The sequence below is a fragment of the Capricornis sumatraensis genome, chromosome 6 (genome assembly GCF_032405125.1).
Source record: "Capricornis sumatraensis isolate serow.1 chromosome 6, serow.2, whole genome shotgun sequence".
NCBI classification, from domain to species: Eukaryota; Metazoa; Chordata; class Mammalia; order Artiodactyla; family Bovidae; genus Capricornis; species Capricornis sumatraensis.
In genome coordinates, this window is record NC_091074.1 from 59,210,406 (window position 1) to 59,233,500 (window position 23,095).

Sequence of the window (23,095 nt, forward strand, 5' to 3'; positions counted from 1 at the left end):
TGGGACTTCCCCGGTGGCTCAAATTGTAAAATGTAAAGCCATTCTTAATTCTTAGCTCACAGATTGTACAAAAACAGGCACTGCTATCACGAGTTGGTCCCCAGACTCACCTTGTCCCTTCGCAGAAGGTGCTGTGGTCAGTGGAGCCTTTTTACTTTAAATTCCAAGAACTGAAATCAAGAATTTTCCTCCATTCTTCTCCGAGATCTCCCCAAGCTGACTTTGGAAGCAAGGTGTCTTGAGATGAAGAGTTTTACGGACCATTGCTTTCTTTCCTCTAATTTTTAACCCATCAAAACATATTGGCAGTGAACTTGTCATTTGAAAAGTCCTGCTCTTAAGGCCTTTTATGTTATACTGAGGAGAAGAAATAAAAATAACCAGCAGATGTGAAAATAACGAAATTTGCTGAAAGGCACTGAAAAGTATAGGCAAAGGAAAAAATGGGTAAGAAAGGCACACTGTTAATAAACAGAATCCTCTTGTCAGAAAACACACTGGCTACTGTTTTTAATGAGTCTGCCATTCCTGCAGCTGAAATCAAGACACGTTTCAAATTCTTTAGATTTTTTTTTTTTTTTTTTGGATTACATAAGAGGGTAGCAGGAAAGAGATGGTGCTGGAGTAAGGAAAGATGAAAGCATTACGTTCATAGTCTTTTCTGCTAGTTACAACCTTTAAAGGTACGTGTAAATAGAGTTCGTTGGATTTGATTTAACTCATCCAAGAATATAAGTACGAAGGGAGAAGCTTATTGCTGTACTCACATAGTGATTTTCTTTGCAAGAAAAACATTTTATTTTCAAGAGCAGTGGACTTTTGTGGACTGACGAGAATAGAGATCTTCACCTAGAAGCCTGTTCTGAGCTGACCATCCTGTTTATGGGCGTTGGAGCCCACAAAGCCCATGGGAGCCCCATGTTGACCTAACAGAGCACAGCTGTTTCCTTTCACCCCAGCAATGGAAGTGATGGCCTTGACTCTTGGATACTATCACATAGGCTCCTTCTGTTCTGTTTTCGAACAGAAAACATCCTGTTTCATCATGCGTGTTGAATAGAATAATTTAAACATGCCTCGTGGAAATAATATTAATACTTTTACTTACCCTGAGACTTTTTTTTCCCATACCCACATGATATAAAGTAAGAAGAGTAATACACCCTACTTGTGCTTAGTTACTCAGTCGTGCCCGACTCTTTGCAGTCCTTTGGACTATAGCCCACCAGGCTCCTCTGTCCGTAGGATTTTTCAGGGAAGAATACTGGAGTCAGTTGCCATTTCCTTCTCCAGGAGATCTTCCCAATCCAGGGACAAACCTGGATCTCCTGTGTCTCCTCCACTGCAAGCAGATTCTTTACCTGCCAAGCCACTGGGGAAGCCCAATACTCCCTGTATTCACTTAGATAAATGTGAGGAATATATGTATAAAATAAGTTCTTATTTTTCTGAAATTTTCCCTTTCTAAAGTAATTTTCTTCCTGTTTCTTTTCGGTTGGTTATAATTATTTAAAATGGTAAGAATATCTGCTTTGGGGGTGATAAGAGAATATTATATTTTATATGTTAGCTGAATTTTGAGATTCATAAAATAAAAGAATATTACCCATTCCTTAGAGTCCTGTAGCAAATCTCTAACTTGATCAGGTAGTCTGGAGTAGTGGCTTTCACAATTTTTTTTTGACCTCGACCTCCAGTAAGAGATGTATCTTTTACTTAGTGACCTGGTACATTCAAAAACGCACATGCATAGCCACACAGATACGTATGAGCATAGGGGTTCACAGAAATTTACCTTCGTCTCAAATTTCTTCCCAAACCTGCCATTCAGCTTTGGGTGACTGACCACATGGTGAAATGCATACTTCAGTGTCATATTTGGCACACCTTGTATTTTATCAAGGATGGTAGATTGCTTAGGTATTCCTCATGCCATGCCAGTGATGCAAGCTAGCCATGTCATTTTGATTTATTATTTTCTTAATGTTTACTTTGAAAGACAGGTATATACTCTAACTTTAATTTAGTTCCGATATCCTCTTTGTACTTTATATTTGAAAATTCTCTCAGTCAACTGAAAGTATAAGTGTACTTATTGGAGAATAAAATATTGTGGTAATTAACGATGATTGTGAGGCTATGGATTTTAAATGTCCAAATATTTTTATATAAATAGTTAAGATCATAGGTGTGAAATGACATTGTTGAGAGAGTATGATCCCTAATAATTTGGGGGAAACCGCTGTCTCTCTGTGGGATTGTTTTCAGTGAAATTGCATCCCCAGCATTAGGCAAATCTTTAAGCCCAGGAGATAAAGAGGAGGTAAGTCCTGACCCTAGTCAGTTTCTATTAGGCAGGAAGGACCTTACAAACTCTGTGGCAGAATCATCACAAACAGAAGCTACGCTGGCAGAACTAGCGCCATAATATCTTGATTTTACACAGACCTCATTTTATAGTGAATGTTTATTTAGTCTTGCAGAAGCTTCATTCAGCCTTCAGTTAGCAATTCTGAGGAATTATAGTTCCTGCCCTTTTATGTCAAGCTTTAAAAATGGGTCTACTAGAATTTTTAATAATAAAACTATAATCATAATTAATTTTTGAATAAAATTTCAGATTTATATTTGTTTCCCAGCAGTTCATTCTGTAAAGGTAACATTTAGCTTTGGTAAATGTTGATTTTAATACTTGACCATTTGGCATTATGTCAAAATGTGTATTTGGTAGATTTCTAAAATAAACACTCATGTCTCTACTCATCTGTCCAGTCCCAGTGAAACAAAAGTTTCACAAAATCATAATTGGTTCCATTATGTGCAGTGTACTCTGGTCTTTTCTGTTTTATTTAGTATATTTAAAAACCACTAAGTTAGTTTTACCATCTACTAATATGTCATGTTCTACAGTTTAAAAATGTTGGGACTCAGTGTACGCTGGGGATAGTAATACCATTTGAGAGGGGTCATTTTTGTATGCAACATTAGGATGGTTTTCTTCCTCAGAATGCTTTTAGGATCTCACAGACATGTTAAGACTTGTTAAAAAAAAAAGTTAATGCTACTGCCAAGTAATTTTCTGTAGTGGTTGTACCAGTTTACACGCCCACTGGTAGTGTCTGAGAATTCCAGTTGTCCTATATCCTTCTTAACACTTGGCATTGTCATTGTTTTTAGATTTAACTATCATAGTCAGTGTGTGGTAGTTATCACAGCCGTTTTAAATGAACTCCATCTAAAATGTCTCATGCCTCCCAACGTTTTTCAGCAGAATATAAACGAAATAGTTGATCTGTTAGTTCTGATATTTTGAATAGTCATTCCCTTGCTCTTTATGGTATGTTTATCCATTGTAGTGAGCTGTCACCTTTTATTACTGTCATAGTGGCTCAGACTAGCAGCTTCTCCACTCTTTCACCAACAGAGAATAAAGTAGATTAGAAATTTTGTGTTTGGGTTTATAAGACCCAAGTCCTTCTAAGTGCTGCTTCAGAGCCTTAGTGGTGCAACAGTATGTATTCTTTTTGCAGACCCCAGAAACAGCACATTCTCTTATCTGTTGCCTGTTCAGGTCAATTACTTCAGGTCAATTAATTCAGCCTCAATTACTCTGGACAAGGATTAGTTTAGTGAAGTTCGAGAGTGTGGATGAGGGGAGCAGGGACAGTCAGCTTAACTCCAGAGGAAAACAGTGTTTGGCTGATGACTAGTAGATTCAGCTCTTCACTATGGGCCTGGGTGAGGTTTCAGAGAAAAGAGAAGGGAGTGCCTAGCAGGGTAAGGAGCCAGCCACGGTTGGTGTCATGGGAATTGCTCGTCTTGCTTATGTCAGGAGGCCAGCCCTACTGGAATCCTTAGTACCGTTCACATGCTAGTTCATGTTTATGAGAGTCACATAAAGCATCAGGCAAAAGATTGGGCCCATTTCCTTCTTAATTCAGGATGAATTCAATTCATGCTATCTTCTTGGCTCCACTTTCTCCCTTTGTGGCATGTAACCAGACTTCCTTGAGAAAATGATCAAGAGGGAGGGCACCTGAAGAAAGCATCTAATTTAGCCTCTTGGCAATATTCAAGAACACAACTATTTTGTATTGTGAATCCGCCTTCGTTAAATATGTTTGGAATTGATCAGCATTATGATTTATTAAGATTTTTTTTCTTTGATGTCTGCAAAGACCATACTGAGCTTCCCAGGTGCCACTACTGGTAAAGAATCCACCTGCCAATCCAGGAGATGCAGGAGATGTGGTTTTGATCCCTGGGTCAGGAAGATCCCATGGAGGAGGAAATGGCAACCCACTCCAGTATTCTTGCCTGGAAAGTTCCATGGACAGAGGAGCCTGACGGACTACAGTCCATGGGACTGCAAAGAATTGGGCATGGCTAAGCCACTGAACACACACACAGGAGAACAATACTATAGAAATACAGAGTACCCTGATTTTTTTCCCTTCATTGCTCTACGTAGTCCTGTACACCTATAGAACATTGCACACAGTTGAATTAAACATGATGTAAGAATGATCAGTGAGTTAAGTCTTATTAATTGGCATTTTCTTGAAAGGCTCTACCCACGATTGGTAAACTGTAATCATGAAAGTCATCTGCTTTTCCTCTTTATGGTATTCTTTCATAACCTCTGCCTGTTCTTTGTATTCTTTTGTTTCAACTTGACTCAGCCTTGAGGATGGAATAAATTAAGGCCTCGGACTTTTATGATATATGGGTTCAAAGGGATCCTTACGGGGCTAATTCTCAACATTAAAATTGAGTAAAAGATTTGTATGTGAAAATGTTTTCTGCAGCATTACATGAAGAGAACATTCCCTCATGTGATGGCCTCAACAGTTGCCTGATGCTCTCTGCTTAGTATAGAGATGAATAAATCTCCAACTTTCTTCTTAGTTGTATACATTTTATAGTAAGACAGTCACAAAAGATACAGTTACAAAGAATCAGCAGCTTAGGCACACTCCATTTTATTTTTCTCCAGGTTTTAAAATTTAAGCTCATTGACATTGGATATTGTTCCCAAAGTCAGCCATCATTTGTCTCATCACTGCCTTGCCCTCAAAGGAGCAAGAAAGTTCTGTCATTATTAATTTTGGTCACTAGCATATGCTTCTTTGTGTAACTTCTCTTTGGAAAGTTTGATGTAATCAAGACAGTTAATCTTCCCTTAGACAGTTAGGTCAGCAGAAAATATTTCTCCTTCCATTTAATGTTTGCTTTCTTAGACCTAAGGATATGTGGGTGAAAAACAAACTCCAAATGAAAAAGAGTTTTCACTTTTGCTTCTGGAAGTGGCACTAGAATTCAGATTGCAAAAATAATGTTTTTTTTTTGCAGCCACACTAAGTAACAGGAGATTTGAGCAGCTCTTCTATATTAAGGTGTTTAAAAGAAAGAGTGATTTCCGTACCTCTGTGCCTCCAGTGAAAGTATCTTTTTTGTTTTCATTGATAATAAAAGTAGTACACGCTACTTTTATTAGTAGCCATGAATTTAAACCATGTATGTAAAGTAGAGTGTGAAGATTCCCATAATTGGTGTTTCCAATCAAGATGTGTGTGGTCAACATAAATGGATGGTACTTGGCATACTGTTGTATAACTTTTTTTCTCCCACTGAATGTTTTACAGGCTTTTTGCCACGTCAGTGTCTGTGAGTCTGTCTGAAGCATTCTTTTTAAATGACTCTATCATGTGGATGAATTGGAGTTGATTTATGTAGTCCCCTCTCATCACTTCTCATTTTCTCGTGTTTTAGACTCGTGTTGTTCAAAATGCTAGCCACCAGCCACTTGTGCCAGTTTAACTTAATTCAAATTAAGTGGTGTGTAAAAATCAGTTCCTCAGTCACATTAGCCATATTTCATGTGCTCAGTAGCTCTGTGTGAGCAGCACAGATAGAGAGCTTTCCCATCATTATGTAAAAATGTATTAGACAGTGCTATTCTAATCTGTTGGTTTTCAGACTTCTTTTTGAGTGCATGTTGCTTTCTTTTATTCATCTATTCTTCATCCCTTCAATAAATAATTATTAAGTAAGTGCCTCCTATGTGCCAGGCATTGTGCTAGGTACTTCGATATACCACGCATAAAACACTTGCCCTCATAATGCTTAATATTGTATCAACGAAAGGTTTTAACTGCTTCCAATAATGTATTTTTGGTTTAGTCGCTAAGTCATGTCCAACTCTTGCGACCCCATGGACTGTAGCCTGCCAGGTTCCTCTGCCCATGGGACTCTCCAGGCAAGAATACTGGAGTGGGTTGCCATTCCTTTCTCCAGGGGATCTTTCTGACCCAGGGGTTGAACCGGGTCTCCTGCATTGCAGGTAGATTCTTTACTGTCTGAGCCACCAGGGAACCCCTATATGTATTCTGTATCATGCCGTTATATATAAAACATGTTAAAATACGAATGAAAACAAATAAGATAAAAATGTACAAAACTCCACTGTAAAAATTTTTTTATTGGGATGTAGTTGATGTATGGGTTTCCCAGGTGGCTTAGTAGTAAAGAATCTGCCTATCAAGCAGGAGGCAAAGGTTTGATCCCTGGGTGGAGAAGATCCCCCAGAGAAGGAAATGGTAACCCACTCCGGTATTCTTGCCTGGGAAATCCCATGGACAGAGGAGCCTGGCAGGTTACAGTCCATGAGGTCGCAAAGAATGGGATGTGACTGAATAACTAAACAGCAGCAGCGGTTGATTTTGACGTGTTGCTTTCAGGTGTACAGAAAGTGAATCTGGTATAAATATACGTATATCCACTTGTTTTTGGATTCTTTTCCCATATAAGCCTATACAGAGTACTGAGTAGAGTTCCCTCTGCCACACCGTGGTCCTCATTAGTTGTCTTTTTAAAATGTACATAATTTCTCAAGTAGTCTTTCTGTGTCCTACCGTGGGAGCCGCTGTTCCTAATGGTGCTCTTGGACTAGGCGGTTATCTCTAAAGGTTCTTCCAGTACTGAGGTTGAACTGTTGTCACATTTTAAGTAGGTCTTTGGTTTTTATATTTGTAGGCTTTTCCCTATACTATTTGCATTTGTTCTTATAAATTTATTTAGCAAGAATTTATTAAGTTCATACCATATGCCAGGTAGGTGCCAGGAGATTGAACAGGTCAGGGTTCCTGCCCTTACATGAGACAGGCTCTCACATCAGTCATTTCTGATACCAGGTATTATGGAAGTGCAGCGAAGGGACATATAAGAAGGGAGATGGCTTGGAGATGTGTGCTGTTTTGTTATGTACTCAGTTGCTCAGTTGTGTCCAACTCTTTGCAGCCCCCTGGACTGTAGCCCGCCAGGCTCCTCTGCCCGTGGAATACTGGCGTGGGTTGCCATGCCCTCCCCCAGGGGATCTTTCTCATCTAGGGACCAAACGCATGTCTCTTGCATCTCCTGCATTGGCAGGTGGGTTCATGGTTTGGCAGAACAGAGGATAGTTCTCATGAACATGACTCTTTTGTGGATTGCACTCTGTTGTGGGACTTAATCATAGATTTTTCCAACAGGTAGTTTTTTTCTTCCTGGTATTTCCTTTTTCTTGGAAAATATAAAATCATGAGCCATTGATTTAAGAATATGTAATTACTGTTAATTTTCCCAGTAAGTATCTTTATGTTAAACTGTTACCTTTCAGTTTTTAAACTTAGATCTTCAGGTTGGAAAGGCTTTACATAGGATAGAAGCTAAGTACAAATAATTAGGTAGCTCCTGTTGTTTGAGAGAGGGAAGCAAAAATCACCCCCCCAGAGGTGTGTTTATTCATACTTTCATTTAATAAATATTTAAGAAAATATCTTCTATGTAGAAAAAACATTTAATTCCAAAATAATTTCTCAAGAGGCTTTTAGTTAGGGAATTCTGAAGAATTTGAAGGATAATAAAAACTATTCACCAAAAATTAAGAAATGAAAAAACTGATCATGTGTTTTTTTGTTTCCTTTCTTTTAGGGCAAGTTAAAGTGTTCAGAGCTCTTTATACGTTTGAACCCAGAACTGTAAGTATATCGGTCCCAATATTGACATAAAGGGACTTCCCTGGCAGTCCAGTGGTTAAGACTCTGTGTTTTCACTGCAGGGGACACAAGTTTGATCCCTGGTCAGGGAATCCTGCATGCCACAGGATGTGACCAAAAAAAAAGATACAAAAACCGAAGGTGATTTCACTTAGATATTTCCTTTTGTCCTAAATGGCCATGACCTGCTTCAACCCTTCAATTGACTATGGACAGAGTCCCATGTGGTTCAGCCCCCTTCCAAGTCCTCCTGTCCTCTGCTCCTTCCTCCTGGTGGGTTATTCCAGTCTAGATTTGGTGTGCAGCAAGGAGACCCAACCAGGCCATTCTGAAGGAGATCAGCCTTGGGATTTCTTTGGAAGGAATGATGCTAAAGCTGAAACTCCAGTACTTTGGCCACCTCATGCAAAGAGTTGACTCATTGGAAAAGACTCTGATGCTGGGAGGGATTGGGGACAGGAGGAGAAGGGGATGACAGAGGATGAGATGGCTGGATGGCATCACTGACTCTATGGACGTGAGTCTGAGTGAACTCCGGGAGTTGGTGATGGACAGGGAGGCCTGGTGTGCTGTGATTCATGGGGTAGCAAAGAGTCGGACGTGACTGAGCGACTGAACTGAACTGAACTGAGAACTCACCCCTGACCTTTTTCTAAACTTATGGCTCTGCACCCCTCTAAACTCTGATTACACCCTTCCTCTTCCATAAAGACTTTTTGATCATCCCCCAGTGGAGTGAGATGTCTCTCCCTGATCTGAATTCTACACTTGGCTTGAAATCCTGCTCATCAGCACAGTGTCTAGTGGGGAGAACACAGGGCTTTCAAGCTGCCAGTAGTGTTAGAACGCACTCTGCCTCTTTTAACAGCTGTGTGACCTGTTAAATTCAGAAATTACCTAACCTCTGTGCTTCAGTGTACTTTTCTGTAAAGGGAAAGTAATAATAATAATTTCATAGGATTTTAGTGAGAATTAAGTGATATTATTGTGTAAAGCTGCTATTAAGGAGTCATTGTTACTATTAGAAGGAGTAGTGATTTCTATATTCATAGACTCTTGTTGTTCAGCCACTAAGTCGTGTCCAACTCTTTGTGACCCCATGGACTGCAGCACGCCAGGCTTCTTTCCTTCAGTATTCCTGGAGTTTGTTCAAACTCATATCCATTGAGTTGGTGATGCCATCCAACCATCTCATTCTCTGTCTCCCCCTTCTTCTCTTGCCCTCAGTCTTTCCCAGTTTCAGGGTCTTTTCCAATGAGTCAGCTTTTCACATTAGGTGGCCAAAGTATTGGCGCTTCAGCTTCAGCATCAGTCCTTCTAATGAATATTCAGGGTTGATTTCCTTTAGGATGGACTGGTTTGATTTCCTTTCTGTCCAAGGGACACTCAGGAGTCTTCTTCAGCACCGCAGTTTGAAAAAAGCGTCAATTCTTTGGCACTCAGCCTTCTTTATGATCCAGCTCTCCAGCACTCTTAACACATATTTTTGATTGGTTGATATATTGACTACTTTAATTCAGCTGTAGTTCTACTCCAAGATGGAATCTCTACTGCTTTTTAAAAGTCTTAGTTATTATCAAATCACAGGAGAAAATAGACATTTAATTCATTGCATGCTAAGTCGTGTTCAACTCTGTGTGGCCTTATGGACCATAGCCTGCCAGGTTCCTCTGTCCATGGGGATTCTCCAGTCAAGAATACTAGAATGGGTTGCCACGCCCTCCTCAAGGGAATCTTCCCAACCCAGGGATCGAACTTGCATCTCGTGGGTTCTTTACCACTAGTGCCACATGGGAAGCCCATTTAACTCATTAGGGTCTTTGCTTTTGGCCATACCACACAGCCTGCTGAACTTCCCCAACCAGGGATTGAACATGTGCCCCCTACATTGGAAGTGTGGCATCTTAGCTACTGGACCACCAAGGAATTCCCTAACTCATTAGGTTCTTTGAATATTCCCCATTTAAAATGCTATTTTTAATATTCATGGTCCTAAGGATCCTGGAATTAGTGCAGTGCTGCTAATTCATTCTGTATGTACTAGATGGCCATTAATGACTACCCCATGCCCTGCTGGCCCCACACTCTGCTCCTCTCCGTCTCCCTTCAGTCCAGATGTTAATGGGGAGACATCTGGCTGAGCAGGTAGCCCCTAGGTCTTAGGGGGTCTTCCTGACTGGTTAAGTGCCCATGCTTTACCAGTTGTTCAGTATTTTGAACATCATCCCAGAACCGGGTTAGTCTTACATTCGTTTTCTGAATGAGAATTTCTGCTGGACAAACTCAGTTTGGTCTCTCTCCCCTGAAACCAAGTAACTGTCTTCTCTAGTGGGATCAGTGTACCCCAAGTACATCCTAAACTCACCTGAAAGTCACTGAGACAAAGCAAGTTGGACGGGCTGAGCTGTGAGACCATCGCTGACGTGTGCAACACCCCAGGAAGACCTGGGTGCAGTTTTTGCTATTGTAGTACTCTCAGGAGTAGGCACAGCAATGCCCAACTTTCTTGGTGAGCCACTGAACAAGTAGGACACTGGAAGCTTGTTGCTCCTGGTTCTTCTGGCCAGTCTGTTTCTTCTCTGTCTTGATCGAAGGTAAGGTAGTCCTGGCACTACCCAGCCCTGTTTGGTTCTTATTTCTTGCCCAACCCTCAGTCTGATAAACCACCATATAGAGGTCCTGCAAGACTGGATAGACCAGTGTAAAGTTGCACTGATACAGAGAGAGCAGCATTTCCTATGTGCTGGATATATGTTGATTTCTGCAAGGAAACCAGTAGGACCCACCTCTTATCATATAGTGCTTGCTGGGCTCCTCTAGGTTTACAGCACTATCTGTAGTGGAAGGAGCCCTAGAATGGGATTCTAAAAGCTAAAGTAGGAGCCCAGCCCCACTGCTCACAAACCGTGTGATTTGTGGCAAGTTCTTGAACCTCTCCGAACCTGCTTGTGAGATGGAGATTATACCCATGACCCAGCCCTGCCTTAATGGATTGTTGTAAGGATCAAATGAGATTAAGTATGCTTTGCAAGTACAGGGTACTGCTGTTGATTTTTCTGTATTGCATTATGTTGGGGTAGGGTAGGGAGAAACAAGAGAATTTCCACAGCCATTGCCTTTTATCCTGGTCATGACACCATGGCAACCAGTAATGGCTAGGCAAGATGCTCCAGTATGACAGAAAGCAGAAGTGGCAATGAAGGACAGGGACTCCAGAATCTGCCTGTCATGGTTCAAGTTCAGTGTCTACTATGTATCTGCTGTATGGCCTTGGACAAGCTTCTCAGTTCTAATGTGATGATAAGAATAGCACCCACTTCACAGTGTTGCTGGTGAGATTATAAGTGTCCAGATCAGTGCCTGGCACATGGTAGTACTATAAAGTGCTAAATGAAAGCATCTGTAGTGAATTTGCTTTTTTTTCTTTTATTAATTCCCAGGGCTCCAGATTGACAAAAGTGAAAAAATTTTAAAAGGATGTCACACTTTCCAAATATTTTCATAAAATATATATTTGTATAAACCAAGAAAATTAATGCCTTGAGAATTATATGTTACCAAGAATATATGGAACAGGAACAAGGATATACATTACCAAGTTTGTACTCATCCCCATAACATCCCAGTGGCCAACAAGTAACTTGTTCTAATACCTTGTGGTTTTTCAAGGAGAGAGGAAAAAAAGAATATGGTTAAAAACTAAAGAATAAACTAGAAATAGAGAAGTGCTTACTTGATTGTGTCACTCTTTTCCCATCATATTCCATGAATATGATGCCAGGAATTTAAAAGTAGATCTGCATTGAACAGTTTACATTAAGTGTCCCGCAAGTGGTTTCTTAATGGAAAATATGAATATTGGAGATAAAAATCTAACTTTTAAAACCATGAAATTGCCTTGTTGTCTATACTGCCAGCAGTCTGAAGAATTTGATAGAGCACCTCCTCAGCTCAGTTAGGAAAAACTGCTCCTAGTTTCTTTGCAAGAAGGTATTTTACTCCTACTAAAGACTAGCATCGTGTGCTGGGAGCTATTGATTAAAAAGAAAGTAAACCATCCATTCTCTTTTCTCTGGATGAAAAATAGCAAGACTTTTTCTACCTGACTGAAATCAACTGCCTGTTGTTGCTGCCTAAGTTGAAAACCAAGTCTGATTTCATACATGGCTGAGGCAGATACTGCTACTGAACAGCATTCATTAATTTAAAATCTGAAATAGCACTGAGAAGTTTTGAAATGACTGTACTTGGTGACATTTTTCAAATCGTGCATTATACCAAACCATGAATGACAATAATCATTTGAGACCATACAATTTAAAATATTGAGGTAAAATTCATATAAAATTAGCCACTTTAAAATAAACAATTCAGTGACATTAGTACAGTCACAATGTTGGGGAGCTGTCACCTCTGTCTATTTACAAAATATTTTCATTACCCCCAAGGAAAACCCTGTACCCATTAAATGCTTACCTCCCACTCTTCCGGGCTTTATTCCTTTTTATGATGAAGACTAATTACAGGGACTCGCGTGTGTGTATATGTGAGTCTGTGACTGTGTGTTCTTTGTTTCTTTTTAAGTCATTTGTTTGGTTCTTTCTTAAAATGTGCCTTTTGTTTCAAAGGTGAATGATCTTATTAAGTGTGGAGATTTAGGCAAACTTGACCTTTGTGATTTTAGAAGGTCAGAACTGCGGGTAGAGATGACTCTGTCACTTAAACGTCAGCACTGATTGAGGAGGATTCATTATTAGACATAAGTGGGCAAGGTTAACTTCTATTCAAGACATTGAAGTCTTTCAGAACTCTTAGAAACTCAGAGTTTCTGCAAAAAATGTGAAGTTTTCACATATACCCTGTTTTCTTTACTCCCTTACATTCTGCTTTTTTCTCTCCTCCCATTCTTTACTGTCATCTAAAGGAGAGCGAGTCTATTCAGATTGCCAGCGAAGGCCAATCTTACTGTTGTAGGGTGGCCGCTGTGTCCTGCCGGGGATGCTGTGGTGGAAAGTGAGTTCTCTTTCTGGCCTCTGACAAGTAAGCCAGTTTGCAGTAGGGAACTCCTAAAGTAAATAGTTTGTTTCTCTTATTACTTATTATTTCCATCACACATTGGTTGTAATATTGAGCATAGATCATCAGAGCATTTTAGAGAAAGATTAGAGAAAATCTTAGAAGGCTTTACTCTTTTTCTTCTAAATGCCTATTTGCAGTAATTTTAAAATGTATGCCATTGGTCTACATAGGTTCAGTTGATTTTGCATAGATACACTGTGTGTAAGTCTAGTCTCTGCAGATCGAAGTGTAAATTCAACAAATGTTTCAGGAAGTGCTTTCTAGAGGAACTCGACATTTTTTCGTTTCCTTAATCGTTTGCTGTTTTATATATGAATGCATATTGCATCTAAATATTTATGAATTGTGGTTGCTTAAAGCATGATATACTATTCATTTATATTCAAGGAAAATAAAATGATAATAGATATTATCTCTGAAACTAAATAAACTACTGGTGCAGAGTCACATTTACTGCCCAAGTCTGCAGCTAAGAGAGGAGATAAACAAAAGGAAAATGAGAGTGAAATAAAATTTGTTTCACTAGCATAATTGTTATTTGTATGGAATAGTAACCATAATCAGAAATATCAAAGCCTTTAAAAAATATTTTTCACACCAAAATTATGAAAGTAGTGCATGCTCATGATAGAATTTTATGCATAATTTTGATCTTATCCTGTGTAAAATTTTGTGCCCTACATTATTCACTCAATATGGTAAAGTAAACATTTCCCAATATATGAAACTTGCCCTCAATAGATATTATATATATGTGTGTGTGTGTATAATTTTTTTTTTGGTTGTGTGGCTTGCAGGATCTTAGTTCACTGACCAGGGATTGACCCTGGGCCATGGCAGTGAAACCACTGAGTCCTAACCACCTGGGAACTCCCTAGACATCATTTAATTTAATAAAGTTATGCTGATAAATGTTATCTACTGATGGGAAAAAGACGATGTTTAATCAAAGTGCCTGGCTTTATTCAAAGAGTTTGGTTGGTCCAAAAGCACATGTTGTCCATGTAATCAATTAACCCCTTAGAACTGCTTATGGTCCAGACTGAGTTACTGCTTCATATCTTTCAGCTTTTTAGCCTTATTAATGGTTGAATTATGTATTAACAGTTCTCATATATGAGATGTTCATTCCCTCTGAGCATGAAGAGATAAAGTAATAGTTTTCTCAAAATAAGTGGATAGTGATGTTGATATGAAAATGTTTAGATTTGAAGTCTAATCATTTAGGAGAGAGCCAAACTTCTAGCTGTTTTTCATGGCTTTAATTGTAGACATTGATCCTTTTATGAAAATATATATATCACCATTTGAAAATTTTACAGTAAGAAACTTTTATTAATAATCCTGTTTTGGCATAAAAGCACCTTTCTTTTATTGTGCAGGAAAATAAGATGTGTGTGTGTGTGGAGCTGGGAATTCTTATTTGTTATAATAATTCTTTGAAGCTTCTCATGGGAAGATTCACCTTCTTATGTTAGTTTGTTAATAATGTTTTGTTATGTGGTTTATGTGCAGATTTAAGTATGTAAAAATCTATGCTGCCTATAAGGATATTTTAGGGTTTGGAGTTTGTGTAATTATTTTCATGATTGTGTTCTAATTCATGAAAAAAATTGTGTAGAGTAAAACTTAAATTTTTTTTTTCTTCAGCCAGATGAATTGTACTTTGAAGAAGGTGATATTATCTACATTACTGACATGGTAAGCCCAGTTAATATTTTTTCATACCATGCATGAACTAAAGATATAAAAGACTATTTTTCAGTACATTATTTACATGTACAGCTTTATAGAAATACATACACCCAAGTCAATTCACTTAACACAATTTGTAATAGCATAAGATTGGAAGTAAACCTTATGTCCATCAGTAGGAAAATAGTTGAATGAACTTTGCTGTATATACAAAGAAAGTATTATTCAGCCATAAAAAGGAGTGAGGAATATCTCTATATAATATTATGGGGTAATTTAAGTGAAAAACAGCAAGGTGAAAAAATTGTAGATAGTGTGCCTTTTCTTATCTAAGAAAGGACGAGAGGATATATGTATACTTACTTTCTTCAATTTAAAATAAAAAGTCAATGGAAGAGTTATACATTTTTAAAAAGTAGTTTCCTCTCTGAAAGGAAAGGGAAATAGAATAGAGGAAATATATAGACAGAATAAAGACTTGTAAAAAAATTACACCTTGTTTTGGAGAGCACACTTTGTAATCCTGTAGAGCTTTTGTGTAGTTATAAAATTAAATGATAAAAAAGCAGTACCTGAAAATGAAAAGCAGAATGAATCCAATGAGCTTAGTTATATCCCAGAGAGGTGCAACACACAGAAAGGAACTCTTCCAAGTGACTTTAAAACTCGGCATTTTGACTGAATATCTCTAGTCAAATAATATAAGGAACAGAAAGAACTGCTGCCCCACATTATAAACTGTTTTTAATCATGATGTTGTTGGAGAAATGTTGGTATTGTTATTCTGAGATTGCTGCATGCGTGCTGCAGTTTAGAGCAAATGAGTCATTAGGTCAATGAGGTAGAAAACTGGGAGTTTCAGTCTGCAAGAAAGGGTATACAGATAGATATAAGATCAATGAAGTTAAGTAGCTCTACATTTGAATTCAAAGTGTGTTGTTTTTTACCTAAAAGAAACAAAAATATTTCTTAATCTGTCCTTTGAATAGGCAAAAAAAAAAAAAAAAAAAAAAAAAACCATCCTGATAATAATATATTTCCCATTGAAAGGAAAAAAGTTCTTTTGAAAAATGTCTGGTACTAGGTTGAGAGCAGCAGAGGCACAAGATAAGCCCAGGACATCTTCCTATTAGGAAGCAAGGAAGCCAGCAAAGACTATGAGGGTCACACTGGAAAAACACTGGAACTAAATAGAAGAGGCTGCCACTAGTCAAAGATAGGACAGTTTGAGCAATCAATTAGGGCAACAATCCCAAGGATCGAAATACATCTACTCTGTTTGAATTCATGAGTTCCTAATGGTACTTAAAAACAAAACTAAACCTCATTTGTCAACCTGAGGGAATGCTAGGGAACCAGCTTTTTATTCTGGCAACTGTTAAGGAAAAGAATCAGTATTTGTTCTGCCTTTTCTTTATGAACTTTATCTCTGGGTCACGTGAGAGTTGATGAGGAAAAGTTTGTCTTTAAAGTAATATTCTAGTTATTTAAGGGCTTCCCTGGTGGCTCAGCAGTAAAAAAAATCCACCTGCAATGCAGGAGACATGGGTTCAGTTCCTGGGTGGGGAAGATCCCCTGGAGGAGGAAATGGCAATCTCATGAACAGGAGAGCCTGCTGGGCTACAGCCAGATAGTTGTACCCAGATAGTTGTCTGGGTTTGCGAAGAGTCAGACACAACTTAGCCACTGAGCATGCAAGTGCATACTAGTTATTTGAATGAAGAAGGAATGATGGAATTAGAATGTCACCATTTGCAACCCTTATGAAATCATGGATCCAGATGCTCATCAGTGGTTACTGATGCTGCAAATAGAGAGACCACCAGACACTGGGTGTCTCCTGATGGAAGAATCAATGCTACAGATGAAATCATCCTGCTGAAGTTGAATCTGAATCTAATTAAGCCTTTAGAACTAATGAACAGTTTATAAACAATACAGGGTGCAAAGGAACACATTTTTTTTATAACAAGGGACGCAACATGCAAAATTCAGACTATTTGAAACTCTTTACAACAGACTATTTTCTTCAACAAATATATTGTGAAGGAGTGAAAAAAAATCAGTGAAGGGGAAAATATAGACTAAAGGAGACTTAAGAGGCAAATCATCCAATCATAGTATGTGGCCTTATTATGAGACATATAAGAAATTTTGAATATTATACATATTTGATGATATTGAGGAATTGTTGAAAAAAACTCTAAGCTGTGATAATGGTATTATCATTAGGTCTTTGAGAAAGTCCTTATCTTTTAGAGATTCATATTGAAATATTTACAGATAAAGAATATGATGTCTAGGATTTATTTCAGAATGATCTGAAGGGGAGGGGAGTTGTAAGTGAGGTAATACATGAAACAGTATTGGCTATGAGTAAATAATTCATGCAGGTAAGAAATGGGTATGTGTAGGTTCCTTATATGATTCCTTCTACTTTGGTACAGGTTTGCATTTTTTTTTTTTTATGATTAAAAAGTTATCCAAAAAAACAAAAGTGAAATAGATCTTTACAAAATCAAATATATGTATATCTTGAGACTAAGAAATTAGACTTTGGGCAAAAAAAAATCCTATAGTCTAAACTAAACATTTGTTTCACTTCTCTTTCATATTATCTCTGTGTGATTTGTTTAAACTTTGGAACTCTTCGATGAAGTGTATTTGATTTGTTGCAGGCAGATGTGTGTATATTTGTAATTTAATGATAAAGGGAATGGTATAAGTAAGTATAAATAAGTAGGGAAACAGGAAGCTTGATCAGTGTGACCAGGGCTGATGGAGTTACTGTTCAAAGCAGTAACTCCGCATTTGAATTGGAAGCATGTATCTTATCTAAAATAAGACAAAAACATCTCTTGCTCTAGCCTTTGAAAAGGCTAAAATGGCGCCAGCATGAGCCACATGGTTTTAATAGTGATTGGATGTAAACTGGATTTGGTGCCACTTAATTTAACTCTTCTTTCACCAGAGTGATACCAATTGGTGGAAAGGTACCTCCAAAGGCAGGACTGGGCTGATCCCAAGCAACTATGGTAAGATGGCTGCAGTGGCTTTACTTGGGCTGTATTTTGTGCATTCTCCATTATCTGGTTCCTGAGGCCTTTCTGCTTTCTCCTATGGCTGAGAAATTGATGGAGTCTTTGCTAGTCTGGGACATTTTCAGCTCTGAGCCTTCTCTTAATAGAGTGGTCATGGACCCTGAAGGTGCTTGAACTTGACTCTTTGGCTTAAGAAAATGCCCATTGTAACATTCTTGGAAGAACGTAAGGTTTCCAGGGAAATGCTTTTGGCTTTACTTTATTCAAGGTTAGAACATTTTTCTTTTTCTTTTTCTTTGTTTTCTCTTTTGTTTTTTAGACTGGCCCTTTCTTTAGTAAATTACTTTGCCTTGTTATGTTAATTAATGTCTGGGGCAGTGATGTTCATTAAATGAGTAATAGCACAGTGAGACATGGGCCCTTGCCTTGAAGCCACTTCTAGTTGCAAGGGGGGCAAAGCAGACTTTCATAGACATCTTCAAAGTAAAAAGTGCACACAAATTGATAAACCAAGCGTCCCGGTTTTTAATTCTCCTTCTTCTACTCCTAACAATGAGGGACCTTACTTAAGGGATTTAACTGGTACCCGTGGGACCATTTCTCCATCTGTATCATGAGAAGTTTGATTCAAATCACTTCTAAGGTTCCATTGGACATTTTAATTAGATACATCCTCAGACCAATAGTGCTTGCATCAGGCACTAGTTCCAAACACTGTAAGGTGACTTACAAAATTTCTAGGAAGCACTTCACAGTTCCTAGGGGAGGGGAGGGGAGAGGAGGAGAGGGGGAGAGGGGGAGGTTGCAAAGGAGAGGAGGGGAGGGGAGGAGGCAGAGGAAAGGAGTGGAGGGGAGGAGAGGGGAGGGGGAAGGGAAATGAGTGAGGCTAAGGCCCTTCACACAGGGGCCTCACTTACCTGGTCTAAGGGCCATACCATTCTGGATTTTAAAAGGCTTTAAACATTTCTACACTCCTCTTTGAAATCCCAAATAAACAACTTCTGTGCACTCCCTTCCCAGCTGCTCAGAGACACCGAGGGTGCAATATGTTCCTCAGTTGCTAGATCCCTAGTAGCCAAGGGAGTGTCCAGTTACAGCCCTCTGGTGGGAGGGGTGCCTCTGAAGTCTCATTTGAGCAAGTATTCATGTGGTCACTCCTGCTGATTCTGGGACAGCAGTGAACACACCTTTCTTAGAGGCAAGTAGGCGTGCTAATTACCCTTTCTGAATACAGAAAGCAAAATATTTCTCCTTTACCCCACCCCTCTTATGCATGCATACAAGGGAAACAATTATTTTCAGCCATCTTCAAAGCAGGATGTTTTTAAGAATGTAAAAATGAACCTCGAATGCTTTCTTTTGCAGTTTGCTGACTAAATTTCTTGTTGAAATATCTGAGCAAACTAGTATGCAGGCCTTGGATCTGTGTGTTTTTATTTATTGTTGTTGTTCAGTTGTCCAGTAGTGTCCAACTCTTTGCGACCCCAGGGACTGCAGCCCACCAGGCCTTCCTGTCCCTCACCATCTCCCAGAGTTTGCCCAAGTTCATGTCCGTTGTTTTTATTTATACTTCCAATTAATTGCTGCACTTATTTCTGTTTATACTCCCAGTTAATTGTTGTGTTATTGTCTTAACTTGGTTTCTTTTGACACATTCAGCTTCTTTCAAAGCACAAAACATCACTTTGATTTTCTGCCATTTTTAAAATCCACAGTAAGTCAGGGTAGCTGTGTGGTGAGAGGTCCTGGCATTTCTGAAGCTTGGGTACTAAGCTGGTTTCATGGAATCCTTTGAGTGGCCTTCTCAGCATCAGTTTGCACTTTTTCTTTTCAATCTAGTGGCAGAGCAGGCAGAATCCATTGACAACCCATTGCATGAAGCTGCAAAAAGAGGTAGGTATGATTCTTTTCGATTGAGATAAATAGTACAGTAAAACACACAGATAATAATTATATAATTTGATGACTTTTGACAAATGTATACACCTGTGTAACCAACACCCAGGTCAAGATCTGGAACATTTGCATTATCCCCAAAAGTTCCTTTCCCAGTTAAATCCTTACCTCCCACAAAGGCAGGCTCCATTCTGCCTTCTTTCACTCTACAGAAATGTGTGATTTTAATTTTTAAAATGTCAACAAATACTTTTGACTTAGTGGCAAGTGGAAAGGCATGGTCTGTAACTTTCAGAGCTTAGAATCTGGCGGGGAGAGATGTGTGTAGCACATCTTTACAAGACATTGTGATAAGGACCGTGGTTGAAGTGTCGGTCAGTTAAACAGGCTGTAGAGGCCAGAGTGAGTAACTGGCCTCATTCCGGGCAGAGGGTTGGGGCTCTCAGGGGTCCAGGCTCTGGGAGAGTGTTGGTATAGGGCTGGTATGTATGGGAGGATGGACTTAGGGAGGAAAGGAGCACCAGAGATGGGATTTGAATTGGGCTGGCCAAAAAATGTTTGGATTTTTTCTGTGAGATGTTATAGAGTACATGGGACTTGATCCTATTGATCAGCAGTTCTCCACTGAAGGGTCATTCCTCTCTCCAGACTTTGGGACATTTGGCAATAAATGGAGAGATACTGGCACCTTTTGGGTACAGGCTGGGGGTGTCACTCAACACCCTGCAGTGCACGGTACTGCTCCCATAACAGAATCCTCCAATGCCAAATGTCAGTTGGGCCACTGTTGAGAACCCTGCCCTAGATAATGGGGAGTTTTTGTCAGGCTACAATAAGCTTCCATTTAATTTTAGATTTTCTTGAAATCTGAATATATAAAAGGAAATTATTTGTTTAGGATTATGCATAAATAGAACTACTAAATCGACATTTAAAAATTTCTAGATATTTTAAAAAATTTTTTTAAATAAATATTTAGGGCATTTAGCCAGAGGATTTTAAATTAATAGCTATACTTTAACATAAAGAACAGTACTTTGAGTAGGTTATTTAGTTTTATGTCCTTGTAGGAACTGTGTGTTTTAAATATGAATATGAGTAGTATCTGCTTGTTCTTAGGTTTGATTGTTTTTTTTTTCCCCCTCAAAGTTTTAGGAGTTCACAAAGGAAAAACAGTTTTTTCCACAGTGTAAAAATACCTTAGGTAGACCCATTTTAGCAACTGTTCCCATTAACCTACCATTAAAAATTGATGTTAATGCTTTCCATTAATAAACTGGAAGTCAAGATGGTCCATAGAGAAAGCATTACAAGGGCAGGTTTTAATTTCAGACTTGCTGACTAATCCTTCACAAATACAAATGTATGCAGGATGAAATTGATTTAAAAGCAAAACAAAACAACAAAATATTTTTCATGTGTTTTTATAATTATAAAACGTTTTCAGGCAACTTGAGCTGGTTGAGAGAGTGTTTGGACAACCGAGTGGGTGTTAACGGTTTGGACAAAGCTGGAAGCACTGCCCTCTACTGGGCTTGTCACGGGGGTCACAAAGGTATTATATTTTGTTTGTTACCATAAATGTCTTTGCCACTGAAAATGTGCTTCATCTAGGGGACCCAGAGTTACAGAAATGAAAAAGAAAAATTGGTTATTCTTTTTAAATTCTTCAGGACATCAGCCTTTTAAAAGCCCAGTTCCTGAAAGTTCTGTAAAACTGTAGGTGGAATGTGACTGGTCAGCCTCACTGTGGGCACCTTTCCACTTAAAAAGAGTGAAAGCTTCCTTTCCTCTCTCAGGCTTGGAAGAGCAACAGGAAAACAACAGTAATATAAAAACAAACCCCACTGTCTAACCTCACTGAAACAAGGGCCACAATTGACTCCTCTAGCTTAGTTTATCCCCCAAAGCTTTTATGATTTACATTCTAAGTTTAAGATTTAGCAGAAAGACAGCATTTGCTTGAGTTGGTGATTAAGTTGATAACGTTCTCTCTTATAATCAATAATAATGACAGATGGAATTTCTAGATGCATTTCAGCCTGGCCGAGAATCTACGGCAACCTACTCTCTTGCTCCCTCTCTACAACACACAGAAAATAATCCCAATAGTATTAGGAAAAAAGAATCCAAAAAGTTAAATAGCATGGCCAAAGGAAAATTTAAGCACAAATTAGTGATATGAGTGTTAAGTATCCCAGCAAATGTAAAAATATTCCTATCACAGATGTCATGTGAAAATGCAAAAGCCAAAGTATTTGAAAAAAATTATCCCTAAATAATTCTGTTTTTTAGAGTCTTAAGTCTTCTATTTACATAAATGTCGAAAAAATTGTTATAAGGAGTTTTTTGAAGATTCTTCTAAAAAGAATCCTTTTAAAATTATTATGCAGAGTCTTATCAGGCTTTTATTCCCATTCTTTAAAAAAGATTGTTTCTATTTGAATTTCAGATATAGTGGAAATGCTGTTTACTCAACCAAACATTGAACTGAACCAACAGGTGAGTTTGCTTACGCAGAAATCATTTAACCTGCCTGCCTTGCTCTCATAGTACAGCTTATAGGTGTGTAAAATCCTGTCTTGAGGTCTTGAAACTCAATTTTTCCCATTTATTATCTTTCATAAAACTTTTCATCTAAATACTTCAAGCACATAGTTAAAAATTATTTTTGCACTAAAGTGCAAACTGTATAAAGCTCAGAATGCCTGCCACACTCCTCCTAGTATATCACTTTAAGCTTTTAGTGCTTTCCTCTTATCTTCACACTACTGAGAAATATGTTTGTGGAGCTGTCTCATAATTCACCATCTTCATAAGTGTTTTGGCATCCTATCTGGCAGGTAGAGCGATCCATGTTTGTCAACAGCCTGTCATCTTCCACCACCAAACTTCCAATATTTCCTCCTTTGGTTCTCCTAATATATCATAATTTTGGGTTATATTACTATATAATGCTCATGGTATTGTAGCTGTTTCAATATTGTTTGCTGTTTATATAATTTATTTTCTGTATTTATAGCCTTTTGTCCTCTCTTGATATACTTTTCTAAAATGTATATGATAATTGCTTTCTTGTTTTTCTTCTGGAATCATGCTGAAGGCCTCCATCTTCATTCTCTGATTGGAGCAGCTTGATCTCCTCTACTCTTTGATGTCTTCCTGGGAATCCCTTCACTGCCCTTCAGAAAAGTGTGTCCTCACTTTTCTGAATCCTGCGTCTTCCATTAGTTGAAGAACACCTTCAATAGATTCCTGAGAAAGGGGAGCTTGGGCTTGATTATTTGGCTGATAGAATTCTGGGTTGAATTACTCTATTTTTGAGCACAAACAGTAATAATTCAGCAC

The 23,095-nt window shown here is 38.5% G+C and overlaps 1 protein-coding gene across 1 annotated transcript in view; it reads left to right on the forward strand.

Annotated features, from left to right (window-relative positions):
* OSTF1 (osteoclast stimulating factor 1) overlaps positions 1-23,095 on the forward strand; it is a 55,330-nt gene that overhangs the window by 18,548 nt on the left and 13,687 nt on the right. The window contains exons 2-7 of the mRNA XM_068974065.1: positions 7,972-8,018; positions 14,766-14,816; positions 17,782-17,845; positions 19,691-19,744; positions 21,195-21,302; positions 22,200-22,249. Coding sequence (XP_068830166.1) covers positions 7,972-8,018; positions 14,766-14,816; positions 17,782-17,845; positions 19,691-19,744; positions 21,195-21,302; positions 22,200-22,249 — 374 coding nt within the window. The remainder of the gene's footprint in view (positions 1-7,971; positions 8,019-14,765; positions 14,817-17,781; positions 17,846-19,690; positions 19,745-21,194; positions 21,303-22,199; positions 22,250-23,095) is intronic.